This window comes from Triticum dicoccoides, chromosome 6A (genome assembly GCF_002162155.2).
Source record: "Triticum dicoccoides isolate Atlit2015 ecotype Zavitan chromosome 6A, WEW_v2.0, whole genome shotgun sequence".
Taxonomy (NCBI): Eukaryota; Viridiplantae; Streptophyta; class Magnoliopsida; order Poales; family Poaceae; genus Triticum; species Triticum dicoccoides.
In genome coordinates, this window is record NC_041390.1 from 622,023,600 (window position 1) to 622,038,553 (window position 14,954).

The following is a 14,954-nucleotide window of genomic DNA, read 5'->3' on the forward strand; positions in this document are numbered from 1 at the left end:
GGGGGGGGAGGTCCTGTTGCCAAAGATTTAAGTTGTCCCATCGCTTCTGTAGATCCGAGTCATTGCCGGTGCAGAGTATTGAGGTTGGATTTCTCCTACCACTAGACATGAGTGATTAAAGGGGGATAATACGTTTTCACGCCATCCCGTGTCGGCAGATCTTTGTCTCCCGCCATCTCCATGTTGATTCCCCCTGCACCGTCGCGTACAACATTCCACATTTTACTGTCGACTCAGCCTAGCTCACTGGAAACAATCGATTCGAGCGTTCCTAGTGAGCCAAACTCTGGGCTGCTTTAAGTTTCATGCATGTGTGGGCCGACACCTCATGTACGTAAGCAACAAATTTTTCTTACATCCGGTGGGTCCGCTTGGGGGATGCAAGTAACCAAACATGCCTTAATTATATTTAGCGAGTCAGACACTCTCTCCCTGCGAATAACTCATACTGCATGCACTATTCTTATTTTGTGTTAGCTGCTCCACGTGAAGCCAGATAAGGAAACATTGGGCAGAGCATGACGAGACGATGTGTTCCACCGACGCATCTGCAAAGATATCCATCCATGCACATCTGCTACAACTCGATCGAGTCGCACCTTAACATTCTTCCGTCGACCAGCTACTAATCATACACAAAGGGAATTCCCTTGAAGCCATTCCGCAATGATTGGTTCTTTTCTTTGTTACATTGATCTCTATTTTTTCAACACCATTGTTAAACCTCTTGCCGGGCCAATTTCAGATCATGTGACATGTGTGCTTTCGGTTGATACAACCATCCCCGAGGGTAATCTTTTCAGATTTGAAAGCTTTTGGCCAGAACATCCAGTTTTTTTACAAGTGGTTCAGAATTCATGGAGTAAGCCCATTAAGAGCTCTACCAGTGCTACAAACATCTCCGTTAAGCTTAAGAGATTGTGTTATGCTTTAAAGAAATGGAGTAAATTTATTTCAAGACTAAGCTTGCTTATTGAAACTAGCAACAATGTACTTCTCCATCTTGACAGCCTAGAAGAGCGGTGTCAACTAACAGTGCCTGAGAGACACTTCAGAAAAAATCTTAAGACACACATTATCACACGCTAGCCTATTAAAATGCCTATCGAAAAAAGGTACTTATCGTTGGAGCTAAATATACTAAGTTGGTTTGTCTGGGCTGCTACCATGATGTCTGGCCTTCCGTCGGACTGTCCGAGCTGCTAGCTCTATTTTGCTAGTTCTCATGCCTTCGGTGCATGATACTTCAATGGCTGGGCTGTCTGGGTTCTTAGCCAAACGTCTAGCCCATGCAGAAAATGCCACAAACGACTAGTTCATGGGGAGCTATATATATACCCCTCCACCATTTCATGGAGGGGTTTGACCAACACTTGAAACAAACCCTAGAACACTCAAAAGGCCCCCTCTCACTTCTCCTACACCAAATCTTGGATCCCATTGAGAGTTTTTATATTTCTTGACAGAGATTTCACCCATTGATAGATCCACTCCTTCTTTCTCTTTTGACCTTATTACTCTCAATGTAATCCCATTGAGAGAGATTTCATCCATTGGTCAAACTTTGAGATAGTTTGACCCCTCCAACAAAGTTAGAAGTAGACTCTTTCAAGGACGGAGGGGTATGATACTTCGCACTAAGGTAGTAACATAGACTAGATGCATGACTAGCCTATGTTACTCCCCACTATGACTAGTCTTACTCATGATCGACGCCACCAAAGCCATCTTCGACACATTAGTTACCCCAATGAAAGTCCGCTAGACTTGGTCAGGGGTAATAGGAAATAAATTATAACGGTGTAGTCGATCCAATTTTATCACATATTCTTACAGTTCATCTTTATTTCCAATGTTTGATAGGACATATTTTCTCTAGTAAGTTAATATTGTATTAGTTATCTTCATCTCTTCTTGTTCAATTCAATCGACCCCGTACACTTTGTTTAATTAATCAATAATTCACTCATACCATCTCCAACTCGCCAAATTCTTCATACCACGTATTTTGTCCAATAAGTCAATATTATCTGGCGGGTTGGAGTTGGTACAAATATCAACATTTTTCATGATAATTGGATACCTAAAAATGGATGCCTAAGAGCATCTACATCCGGAGTCCTCGTATCCTCCTCAAACGTTTGGACAGACAACCTGGCCACTGCCCGGATAAGAGAGAACGAAAAAAGCCACCCAACCTAACCCCCACTCTATTTGGGCATGTCCAGGCAGTCCACAAATCCCCACACCGAGTTTTGAATAAAGTGCAACAATTCCAACTAAAAAAAGAATCACTCACGTTTGCTTCCTTTTTTGCGGGTCACTCACGTTTGCTTTGTTTTGCTTGCGTGCGTTGCGCGAGATGAAAATACTGCATGCATTTGCATGGCCACGCGTATTCCGGGCAATTAATCAAGCGGTTACACATCCATCGATCTTTTCACATCCCCCAATCAATCAATCTCCGTATGCATGAGCATATCCGTCGGTTTCAGAAATTCAGGATGCCATGCCCTTTGGTTTCTCGCACCGCCGGCCGCCGGCCGTTCGTGTTCCGCGGCTCCCTGCCTATTAATAGGGGACGTCCATTAATATAAAGAGGGAGAAGGCCAGACTCGTGCGTGGCTCCCTCCCTGCCTTTCCCTTCTCCTTCTGCTGCTTCCCGCGACCACGTCCGCCGGCCGTTCGTGGTCGCGCATGGGCACGAAAGGCAAAAGCAGGCTGCGCAATAAGCGCGGAGGCGTGGCCCTTCGGCCGCATGCGCCTCCCGTAGCCCAGGCGAAGGCCGGCGGCGACCCAACGGCGAAGACAGGGTCGGAGGAGAAGGTGGCTATCCTCACGGCCCACAACGCCGCGGAGCTGCCAAAGCTCGACAACGCGCAGCAGCGCGACGATGGCGAGGTGGTGCTCCCTCAGGTGACCGACCTTCACCTTCACGGCGCCACCGATGGGAAGGCCGCGCAGCCGGCCGACGACGGCCCTGGCGAGCTCGAGCGGGAAGCGCCGGGGTCGGGCGAGGTTGTGCTCCCTGACCAGGTCGAGGAACCTGGCCTTCACGGCGCCACCGAGAAGGCCGAGGATGTGCCAGTGGAGATCGAGGGGGAAGCGCCCGGGTCGGGCGAGGTGGTGCTCCCCGACGAGGTCGAGGACCCCGCCTTTCACGGCGCCACCGCAGAGGAGGTCGTGCGGCCGGCGACGGAGGAGCCGGACGACGTGCCTGTCGAGCTCGAGGCGGGAGGATCGGGGGAGGAGACGCACGCGCCGCACGCCGAGGAGGAGCTCCCGGACGACACCGTCGTTGGCGATGTCCTCGTGGACCACTACGTCGTCCACCCCGAGGAGGTCGTCTCCCTGCGCCGGCGCCTGGCCGCCGCGCGGGCGAGGAACCTCCTGAACCTGGAGACGATCGACGAACTAAACAAGCTATTCGAGGAGATGGGGCTCTCGGCTGCCGTCGCGTGGAAGGGCCAGGGTCGCCGTTGAAGAGATGAAGCTGGAAAAATAAAAGTCATGGACTGGAGTTGGAGACCTAAATGTTTGAGATATGTCACTTCTGATGAAAAAGAAGAGATGGCCTAAATGTTTTCTGAATTTACTTTGAGTTGATCAGGAAGAGCCTCTCTTTTCTCTTCATCCGCCTGTGCCCTAGATTTCCCATTTTCAAGTTTCCAATTCGTTCATGAAACTAAGAGAGCTAACAGGCCGGATTCCAGCACATACGTCATCCTTTGATAATTCTAGCAGCGGGTATAGAAGTGTTAGCATTATAATTTGCATCTTGCTTCGGTTTTGAATGCCCAAAACACACGTACGTCGCATAGTTTTCAAATGCAGACAGAAACCAATGACAAGAACCGAAATTCAAACCATGAGCTACTAAACTGCTGAAGTTTCTGTAATTTTCTGACTGGCAGCAAATAGGACAAAATCACAGACATGTAAACTACTAACCATCATCAGGGATAAAAGTAACCACCGAGTTCACAAAGCATGCATACGTTTCTCAGAGGCACTTTCACAGGGGATCAAGATCAACACAGGTTCTTCAAAAGTCCGCAGGCAAAGCCAGACCAGCAAAGCACTGGGAGAAGGGGAGGACCAATGGGATTTTTCGTCAACCAAGAATTCAGGGACGAAGCCGATCCCTGCCACCATGTTGCATAGCTCGCGAAGCGGAGGAATAGGGCGGTGAAGACGCAGAGCTTCACAAGAACTTGTTGATGATGGAAGTGTTGCAGGTCCACGACGTCCTCCTCGCTTCCCTCCTCCCCTTCTCCTCTACGGCGTCCAAGGTTACACCTTTGTCTGCCTCGAGCTCCTCACCAAGAACGCCGTGGTGAGGAGTTCCATAATTGGCCTCTGGATGCGGTTAGGGGGCAGATGGTTAAGGCGGTGTTCATAAGCCAAGTGACAAAAGTGTTCGGCCCTAAAAGCCCATCTTTGGGCTTTCCAAAGTTTGTGAAGACCATTTAGCCCGCGTACGTGCGGAACGATTTTCTCATGATCAAGAGGGAAGACAGTGTTATCAAGGACAAGGAAATACCCGAGATCCATGTGCCACCCTCTGACCTTTCAGATAACCTTGCAATATTGCTAGAGGGGAAGAAAGGAACAAACGTGACTTTCAAGGTTCAAGGGGAGATTGTTTCTGCTCATAATTAATATTTTGCTTGCGATGCGGTCGGCGATCTTCGTTGCCAAGTTCCGCAGGCCTATGGCAACGAGGGACAAAGAGTCACAAGACATAACTATTGACGACACGCAACCTGCTATTTTCAAGGCATTTCTTCACTTCATCTATACGGATTCATTGCCTTCCATGGTTGGTCTTGATGATGATGACAAAATAGAAATGGTTAAGCACTTACTTGTGGCTGCTGATTAGTATGTGATGAAAAGGATGAAGTTGATATGTGAAGGCATGCTATGCATGAGTCTTGATGTTGAGACCGTGGTGACAATATTAGCTCTAGCTGAGCAACTTCATTGCATCAACCTCAAAGATGCTTGTATTGAATTTATGCTCTCTTCGAATAGAAGCTTTTAAGGAGAAGTTGGAGAAACCTTCCAAAACTGATGATCCAAATGATGAAAGTGCTAATAGCCTGAGAGGGCTGAAAAGATGCTCAGTTTTAATGTATCTAAATGACAAAATAGAAATGGTTAAGCACTTACTTGTGGCTGCTAATTAGTATGTGATGAAAAGGATGAAGTTGATATGTGAAGGCATGCTATGCATGAGTCTTGATGTTGAGACCGTGGTGACAATATTAGCTCTAGCTGAGCAACTTCATTGCATCAACCTCAAAGATGCTTGTATTGAATTTATGCTCTCTTCGAATAGAAGCTTTTAAGGAGAAGTTGGAGAAACCTTCCACCCGGTTTTGGGAAGGTTCCTAGCAGCTTTCCTTCTACTTCTCTTTTGTATTTCTCTCTACCCGTTTTTATCGATTTTCATTTTGTTTTTCTATTTTTCCAGTTTGTTATTTTTTATATTTACAAACATGTCGACTTTTGTTGAATACATGTTGAAAAAAATAGATGCACATTGAAGTTTTTTCGAATACACATTGAACACTTATCTGAAATTCCGAATAGATGGTGTACATTTGTCAAATGCATATGGAATATTTTTAACATGCATCTAACATTTTTTTAAAATATCATGACCATTTTTTTAAACATGCGTAAAAAATTGAAGTGTTACAAACATTTTTTAATGGAAAAACAATTATTTTATATGTTAATGACATTTTTGAAAATTGCCAAACAAAATTTGGTATTTCACTAACACTTTTTTCCGTGCCTCAGCCTTTGCTGTTTCTATTCTGGTTATCAATCCTCTATGTCAATAATAGTTCATATTAATTTGTACTTTCCCAGACTGAGAAAAAAAATGAACTTTTTGAAAAGGAAACAAGATAGTTGATCCCTGAAATTCTGAACTTTCTATATGTAGATTGACATGATATTTTGCTTCTAGTTGGTAATAGCATATCATTGGAAATTTCACCTGTATTATAATATTATACATAGCTTTTTATGCCTGGTTCATGCTATTCCTCTTTTGCAGATTGTGTAACCCGTGGTATTGGTTCTTTTTGCTTCGTGGGCTATAATCGATGTGTTAATTAGGTGGTAAGCTCTTCGTTTGTATGCTACTTTCATGGGAAAACCTTCTCTCTTACAAAAGTTTCCTTTGGAATCAGTTGAACATCTTATATTTGTGAATGGAGGGAGTACTTTACAATCTGATCATAGTAGTTCGAATTTCAGTACTAGTGAACTGGAGATGTGAACTCTCAGGCATGTATATTAGAATTCACTGGAGTTCTCCATCTAGTAGACTCGGTTAAATCGTGGACAAGGTACACTGGCCAATCCTCGATTTTGAGGTATACTACATGTTTGGGAGGTAGGATCGAAAGAATGCTAAGGTGGTAGATGAAAATCGACGGTACTGCTTGAGATGTCGAAGGCACTAACTTAGGCTCGAGGTGAAACAGAGGCTCCTCCGGTGACGTGTCTTGCATACCGCACTCAACACCGGAGGTACATGGTGACGTGGCTGTGTGCGAACAGGGAACCACATGTTTCTTTTGCCAACGGATAAAACCGTAAAAACCTAAGAATAAGAGTTTATACTAATTCCTATCTTATATTATTATATAACCACTGCACGACAATACAAAACTTCCCCCTTCCAAAGTTGAAGCACTAACCTTCCCCCAATCCGCTTGGTCACTCCCCCGCCACTCCCTCTCCCCTCCCCACTACCACCAATAGCATCGCCAAGGGCCTTCATCGAGAGTTACAACCCGTCCCAACCCTCCTCCTCCTCCCAACTCCCGCAATGGTAGCATCACATAGTTCAACAGTGAGGGTGCCATTGAGGCACACACAAGAGACGATGGAGGCCATAGCCGCGTTTGATATTGCCAGCTACAACCTGCTCAAGAGCCTGGGTAGAGGTGAATTGCACTCTTCTCCACCATTATCTACCGGCGACTACGAATGGTGCATCCTGTACTACCCCGACAGTTTCGGGGATGAGGGGAGCCAAGGTACGCCTCTGTCTTCCTCAAGCTCCTGACCAAGAACGCCCTGGTGAGCGCGTTCTACAGGTTTTGTCCTTTGGATGCGGTTAGGGGACAGATGATTAAGGCGGTGTGCCAAGTGATAGAAGTGTTCCACCCTAAAAGCACATCTTGGGGCTTTCCAAAGTTCAAGAAGACTACCAAGCCGACCTACGTGCAGAACAATTGTCTCATGATGGAGTGCGAAGTCTGTGTTGTCAAGGAAGAACTAGAGATCCATGTGTGGCCCTCTGAACTTTTGGATAATCTTGCAACATTGCTAGAGGGGGAGAAAAGAGCAGACGTGACTTTCAAGGTTCAAGGGAATATATTTTTAGCTCGTAAGATTTTGCTTGCGATGCGGTCGGCAGTCTTCGACGCCAAGTTCTACATGCCTATGGCTATGGGGGACAATGAGTCACATGACATAACTATCGACGACATGCAACCTGCTGTTTTAAAGGCATTTCTTCACTTCATCAACATGGATTCATTGCCTTCCATGGTTGATCTTGGTAATGATGACAAAAGAGAAGTGCTTACGCGGTTACTTGTGGCTACCGATAATTATGCGATGGAAATGATGAAGGTGATATGTGAAGGCAAGCTATGCAAGATGCTTGATGTTGAGACCATGGTGACAATATTAGCTCTAGCAGAGTAGCTTCATTGCAGCAACCTCAAAGATGCTTGCATTGAATTTATGCTCTCTTCGAATAGAATGAATGATGTGCTCACAAGCCAAGGGTATCTATATTTCAAACAATCTTTTCCTGATGTCATTACCGATGTGTTTGAGAGAACAGTTAAGTCCCGCAAAATTTAGTATGCCAACCCGGCATGAGCTACTGCTTGTCCTTCAGTCATGGAAGATCCTTGGCATGTTGGTTTGGAGAAGGTTATGAAGTGGTGCTAAATTTAGGATGCCCATCACCGGTTGGCTTCTATCGAGTTACTTTTGATACACTAGTAAGATGTCCGTGCTACGCCATGGAACCACATCAAAGTATGGAGACAAAATAGTCCATATTTGCTTGGATGGGGGGAGAAGGCCGATAGGGATAGAAGGTGGAGCACAAACATGTGAGATTGTTCGAGAAGCGTCGATGTGGTCCTATGAAATGGTACGAGCAAGAGGGAAAACAGTGTGAAGACAAGGAGGTTTTGTCGACAAGGCAATGATAGTGAATTGACTAAAATGGACCAATAGTCTATAAACTTGTTCCAAATATGCACAATAGTTGTGTAGCTCATGGGATGTTTTCAACTTGTTAAATATGAGTGAACATGTCACAATGGCACTGACTGGTCACCATATGCGAGGAATCTTGCTCAAAGCTTTTTGTGTGCAAAAATAACCCTCATAATTTTTTGAGGTGTTTTTATGCCCTCTCTCTCTCTCTCTCTCTCTCTCTCTTCGCGTCAGGCGAGACTTGGGCCGGATTTTTCTGACATGCCTGAGGCCAAATGGCTAGGCAGAGCACGATTGACGGTTTGTGTGCGGAGCTAGCATGACCTGATGTCCTGTGCCGGGCTGGGCCAGATAATATAGAAGATGGACCACACAGCCTAGTGTATCACGGGTGGGTTGTTACGTCTTGTGTGCAACATTAGTGGCATAATCCCATCGCAAATGCAATGCCTCGTTTGTTGTGGGACATAAGCAGCCCTCACCTACAGGGATTGATGAAATGGGCTTGCCCAACAATGTGGTATCTAATAGTTTTGGGAAGTTTTTAAGGAGAAGTCGGAGGAACCTTCCGTCCAGTTTTGGGAAGGTTCCTAGCAGCTTTCCTTCCACTTCTCTTTTGTATTTATCTCCCATTTTTACCAGTTTTCATTTTGTTATTCTATTTTTCCTGTTTGTTTTTTCTATTTTTAAAATACATGTTGACTTTTGTTGAATGCACGTTGAAAAAAATTAGATACACATTGATCTTTTTTCGAATACACATTGAACACTTATCTGAATACATGTTGGACATTTACCAAATGCATATGGAACATTTTTTAACACGCATCCAACATTTTTTAAAAATGTCATGAACATTTTTTAAAACATGCGTAATTTTTTTAAGTGTTACAAACATTTTTATTGGAAAAAATGAGTTTTTATATGTTAATGACAGTTTTAAAATTGCCAAACAAAATTTGACATTTCCCTTACACTTTTTTTCCATGCCTCAACCTTTTCGGTTTCCATTCTAGTTGTCTATCCTCTATATCCATAATAGTCCATATTAATTTGTACTTTCCTAGATTGAAAAGAAAAATGAACTTCCTAAAAAGGAAACAAGATAGTTGATCCCTGAAATTTATGAACTTTCTATATATACATTGACATGATATTCTGCTTATAGTTGATATTAGCATATCATTGGAAATTTCACCTGTATTATAATATTATGCATAGCTTTTGATGCCTGGTTCATGCTATTCCTTTTTTTAGATTGTGCAACCTGTGGTATTGGCTCTTCTTTTTGCTTCGTGGGCTACAATCGATGTGTTAATTAGGTGGTAAGCTCTTCGTCTACATGCCACTGTCATGGAACCCTCTCTCTGTCAAAAGTTTCCTTTCGAATCAGCTGAGCATCTTATATTTGTGAATGGGGGGAGCACTTTACAATATGGTCATAGTAGTTCTAATTTCAGTAGTACTGAACTGCAGATGTGAACTCTCGGGAATTTATATGAGAATTCCCTGGAGTTCCCAATGTAGAAGAGTCAGGTTAAATCATGGACCAGGTACACTGGCCAATCCTCGATCTGGAGGTACACTGCATGTTTGGGATGGTAGGATGGAAAGAGTGCTAAGGTGGTAGATGAAAATGGACAACACTGCTAGAGATAACAAAGGCGCTAACTTATGCTCGAGGTAAAACGGAGGCTCCTCCGTCGACGTGTCCTGCGTACCGCACTCAACACCGGAGGTACACGGTGATGTGGCTGTGTGCGAACAAGGAACCACTTGTTTCTTGTTCCATCAAATAAAATCGTAAAAACCTAAGAGTATAAGTTAAGTACTAATGGTTATCTTATATTCTTATATAACTACTACACGACAACACAAAACTTTCCCCTTTCCAAATTGAAACCCTGACCTTCCCCCAATCCTCCTAGTCACTTTCTTCCTCTGCACCGCCGCCACTCCCCCTTCCCTCCCCACCACCACCAATAGCATCGCCAAGTGCCTTCATCGAGAGTTACAACCCACCCCGCCCCCTCCTCCTCCCAACTTCCGCAATGGCAGCATCGCGGGGTTCAATAGTGAGGGTGCCATTGAGGAACACCCAAGAGATGATGGAGGCCACGAGCGCGTCTGAGATTGCTGGCTAAAACCTACTCAAGGGCCTTGGTAGAGGCGAATTGCGCTCTTCTCCGCCATTCTCTATCGACAGCTACGAATGGTGCATCCTGTACTGCCCCGACGGTTTTGGGGACGAGGAGAGCCAATGTCACGCCTCTGTCTTTCTCAAGATCATGACCAAGAACGCCGTGGTGAGGGTGTTCTACAGGTTGTGGCCTCTGGATGCGGTTAGGGGCAAACGATTAAGGCGGTGTGCCAAGTGACAAAAGTGTTCGACCCTAAAAGCCCATCTTGGGGCTTTCCAAAGTTTATGAAGACCACCAAGCCGACGTACGTGGGAAACAATTGTCTCATGATGGAGTGCGAAGTTCGTGTTATCAAGGAAGCACTAGAGATCATGTGCTGCCCTCTGAACTTTCGGATAATCTTGCAACATTGCTAGAGGGGAAGAAAGGAGCAAACGTGACTTTTTAGGTTCAAGGGAATATATTTTCTGCTAATAAGATGTTGCTTGCGATGCGGTCGACGGTCTTTGACACGAAGTTTTATGGGCCTGTGGCTATGGGGGACAATGAGTCACATGACATAACTATCGACGACATGCAATCTGCTGTGTATTCAAGGCATTTCTTCACTTCTTCATGGATTCATTGCCTTCCATGGTTGATCTTGATGATGATGGAAAAAGAGAAATAGTTAAGCACGTACTTGTGGCTGCTGATAAGTATGCGATGAAAAGGATGAAGGTGATATGTGAAGGCATGCTATGGAAGAGTCTTGATGTTGAGACCGCGGCGACAATATTAGCTCTAACTTAGCAGCTTCATTGCAACAACCTCAAATATGCTTGCATTGAATTTATGCTCTGTTCGAATAATATGAATGATGTGCTTGCAAGCCAAGGGTATCTACATCTCAAAAGATCTTTTCCTGATGTCGTAATCGATGTGTTTGAGAGAATAGTTAAGTCCCGCAAAATTTAGTATGCCAACCCGGCATGAGCTACTGCCTGTCCTTCAGTTCTAGAAGATCCTTGGCATGTTGGTTTTGAGAAGGTTATGAAGTGGTGCTAAATTTAGGATACCCATCACCGGTTGGCTTCTATCAAGTTACTTTTGATACACTAGTAAGATGCCCGTGCTATGCCACGGAACCACATCAAAGTATGGAGACAAAAATAGTCCATCCTCACTTGGATGAAGGGAAGGTGGATAGGGATAGAAGGTGGAGCACAAACAAGTGAGATTGTTCGAGAAGTGGCGATGGGGTCCTGTGAAATGGTACCATCAATAGGGAAAATAGTGTGAAGACAAGGAGGTTTTGTCGACAAGCAATGATAGCGAAATGACTAAAATGCACCATTGGTCTACAAACTTGTTCCAAATATGCACAATAGTTGTGTAGCTCATGGGAATTTTCAACTGGTTAAATATGAGTGAACATGTCACAACCGCACCGACTGGTCACCATATGCGAGGAATCTTGCTCAAGGCTTTGTGTGTGCAAAAATAACCCTCATGAATTTCTTGAGGTGTTTCTATACCAAGCAATACCACTCCCTCTCTCCCTCTCTCTCTCTCTCTCTCTCTCTCTCTCTCTCTCTCTTCCCATCAGCCGAGACTTGGGCCGGATTTTTCTGACATGCCTGAGGCCAGAGGGCTAGGCAGAGCATGACCGACGGTTTGCGTGCGGAGTTAGCATGACCTGATGTCCTGCGCCGAGTTGGGCCAGATAATATAGATGATAGACCAGAGAGCCTAGTGCATCACGGGTGGGTTTTACGTCTTGTGCGCAACCTTAGTGGCATAATCCCATCGCAAGTGTAATGCCTCGCTTGTTGCGGGACATAAGCAGCCCTCACCTACAGGGATCGATGAAATGGGCTGGCTTAGCAATGTGGTATCTAATAGTTTTGGGAAGCTTTTAAGGAGAAGTTGGAGAAACCTTCCACCCGGTTTTCGGAAGGTTCCTAGCATCTTTCCTTCTACTTCTCTTTTGTATTTCTCTCTATCCTTTTTTATCGATTTTCATTTTGTTTTTCTATTTTTCCTGTTTTTTTCTATATTTACAAACATGTCGACTTTTGTTGAATACATGTTGAACATTTTTCTATACATGTTGAAAAAAAATAGATGCACATTGAAGTTTTTTCGAATACACATCGAACACTTATACATTGACATGATAGTTGACCCCTGAAATTCTGAACTTTCTATATATACATTGACATGATATTCTGCTTGTAGTTGATAATATCATATCATTAGAAATTTCACCCGTATTATAATAGTATGCAGAACTCTTTATGCATGGTTCATGCTATTCCTCTTTTCAGAGTGTGCAACCCGTGGTATTGGTTCTTCTCTTTGCTTTTTGGGCTATAATCGATGTGATAATTAGGTGGTAAGCTTTTCGTCTGCATACCACTGTCATGAGAACCTTCTGTCTTTCAGAAGTTTCCTTTTGAATTGGTTGAACATCTTATATTTGGGAATGTAGGGAGTACTTTACAATCTGATCATAGTAGTTCGAATTTCAGTAGTACCGAACTGTAGATGTGAACTCTCAGGCATGTATGTTAGAATTCTCTGGAGTTCTCAATCTAGAAGACTGATGTTAAGTCGTGGACCAGGTACACTGGCCAATCCTCGATCTTGAGGTACACTACATATTTGGGATGGTGGCATGGTAGGATGGAAAGAGTGCTAAGGTGGTAGATGAAAATGGACGACATTGCTTGAGATGTTGGAGGCTCTAACGTATGCTCGAGGTGAAACAGAGGCTCCCCCGACAACGTGTCCTGCGTACCGCGCTCAACATCTGAGGTACACGGTGACGTGGCTGTGTGCGAACAGGGAACCACTTGTTTCTTGTGCCATCCAATAAAATAATAAAAACCTAGGAATACGAGTTAGTACTAATTCTTATCTTATATTCTTATATAAACACTACACGACATCACAAAACTTGTCCTTTGCAAACTCGAAACCCTAACCTTGCCCATTCCGCCTGGTCACTTTCTTTCGCCGCGCCGCTGCCACTCCCCCTCCCTCCCCACCACCAGCAATAGCATCACCAAGGGCCTTCATCGAGAGTTACAACTCACCCCGATCCCCTCCTCCTCCCAACTTCCATGATGGTAGCATCGTGGGGTTCAATAGTGAGGGTGCTATTGAGGCGCACACAAGAGACGACGGAGGCCACGTCGTGTTCGAGATTGCCGGCAACACCTCCTCAAGGGCCTTGGTAGAGGCGCATTGCGCTCTTCTCCGCCATTCTCTATCAGCCACTACGACTGGTGCATCCTCTACTACCCCATCGGTTTCGGGGAGCCAAGGTTACGCCTCTGTCTTCCTCAAGCCCCGACCAAGAATGCCATGGTGAGGGCATACTACAGGTTGTGGCCTCTAGATGCGGTTAGTGGCTAGACGTTTAAGGCGGTATGCTGAGTGACAAAAGTGTTCGACCCTAAAAGCCCATCTTGGGGCTTTCCAAATTAAGTTCGTGAATACCACCAAGTCGGCGTACATGGGGAACAATTGTCTCGTGATGGAGTGCGAAGTCCGGGTTATCAAGGAAGCACTAGAGATCATGTGCTGTCCTTTGAACTTTCGGATAATATTGCAACATAGCTAGAGGGGAAGAAAGGAGCAGACGTGACTTTTAAGGTTCAAGGGGATATATTTTCTGCTAATAAGATTTTTCTTGCGATGCGGTCGGCGGTCTTTGACACACAGTTTTACGGGCGTATGGCTATCGGGGACAACGAGTCACAGGACATAACTATCGACGACTTGCAACCTGCTGTATTCAAGGCATTTCTTCACTTCGTCTACACGGATTCATTGCCTTCCATGGTTGATCTTGATGATGATGAAAAAAGAGAAATGGTTAAGCACTTATTTGTGGCTGCTGATAAGTATGCGACGAAAAGGATGAAGGTGATATGTGAAGGCATTCTATGGAAGAGTCTTGATGCCGAGACCGCGGCGACGATATTAGCTCTAACTTAGTAGCTTCATTGCAACAACCTCAAATATGCTTGCATTGAATTTATGCTCTGTTCGAATGATAAGAATGATGTGCTCGCTGTTGGGTTTCGTAGTAATTTCAAAAAATTTCCTACGCACACGCAAGATCATGTGATGTATAGCAACGAGAGGGGAGAGTGTTGTCTACGTACCCAACGCAGACCGACTGCGGAAGCGCTGACACAACGTAGATGAAGTAGTCGTATGTCTTCACGATCCAACCGATCAAGCACCGAAACTACGGCACCTCCGAGTTCGAGCACACGTTCAGCTCGATGACGATCCCCGGACTCCGATCCAACAAAGTGTCGGGGAGGAGTTCCATCAACACGACAGCGTGGTGACGATCTTGATGAACTACAGCAGCAGGGCTTCGCCTAAACTCCGCTACAGTATTATCGAGGAATATGGTGGCAGGGGCACCGCACACGGCTAAGGAATAGATCACGTGGATCAACTTGTGTGTTTCTGGGGTGCCTCTGCCTCAGTATATAAAGGAGCCAAGGGGGAGGGGGGCGCCGGCCAAGGAGGAGGGCGCAG

The 14,954-nt window shown here is 45.0% G+C and overlaps 1 protein-coding gene and 2 pseudogenes across 1 annotated transcript; all 3 read left to right on the forward strand.

Moving 5' to 3' along the window:
- The first annotated feature begins 6,853 nt into the window (after positions 1 to 6,853).
- On the forward strand, positions 6,854 to 7,902 carry LOC119316737 (annotated as a pseudogene).
- Positions 7,903 to 10,319: 2,417 nt separating this feature from the next.
- Positions 10,320 to 11,366, forward strand: LOC119316156 (annotated as a pseudogene).
- Positions 11,367 to 14,093: 2,727 nt separating this feature from the next.
- On the forward strand, positions 14,094 to 14,396 carry LOC119317077 (BTB/POZ and MATH domain-containing protein 3-like). Its single transcript, XM_037591477.1, has one exon. It carries the CDS (start codon positions 14,094 to 14,096, stop codon positions 14,394 to 14,396), a length of 303 nt encoding a protein of 100 aa, XP_037447374.1.
- Positions 14,397 to 14,954: the final 558 nt, after the last annotated feature.

Coding starts and splice junctions, on each gene's coding strand:
- LOC119317077 (XM_037591477.1), top strand. CDS start 14,094: ATGCGGTCGGCGGTCTTTGACACACAGTTTTACGGGCGTATGGCTATC.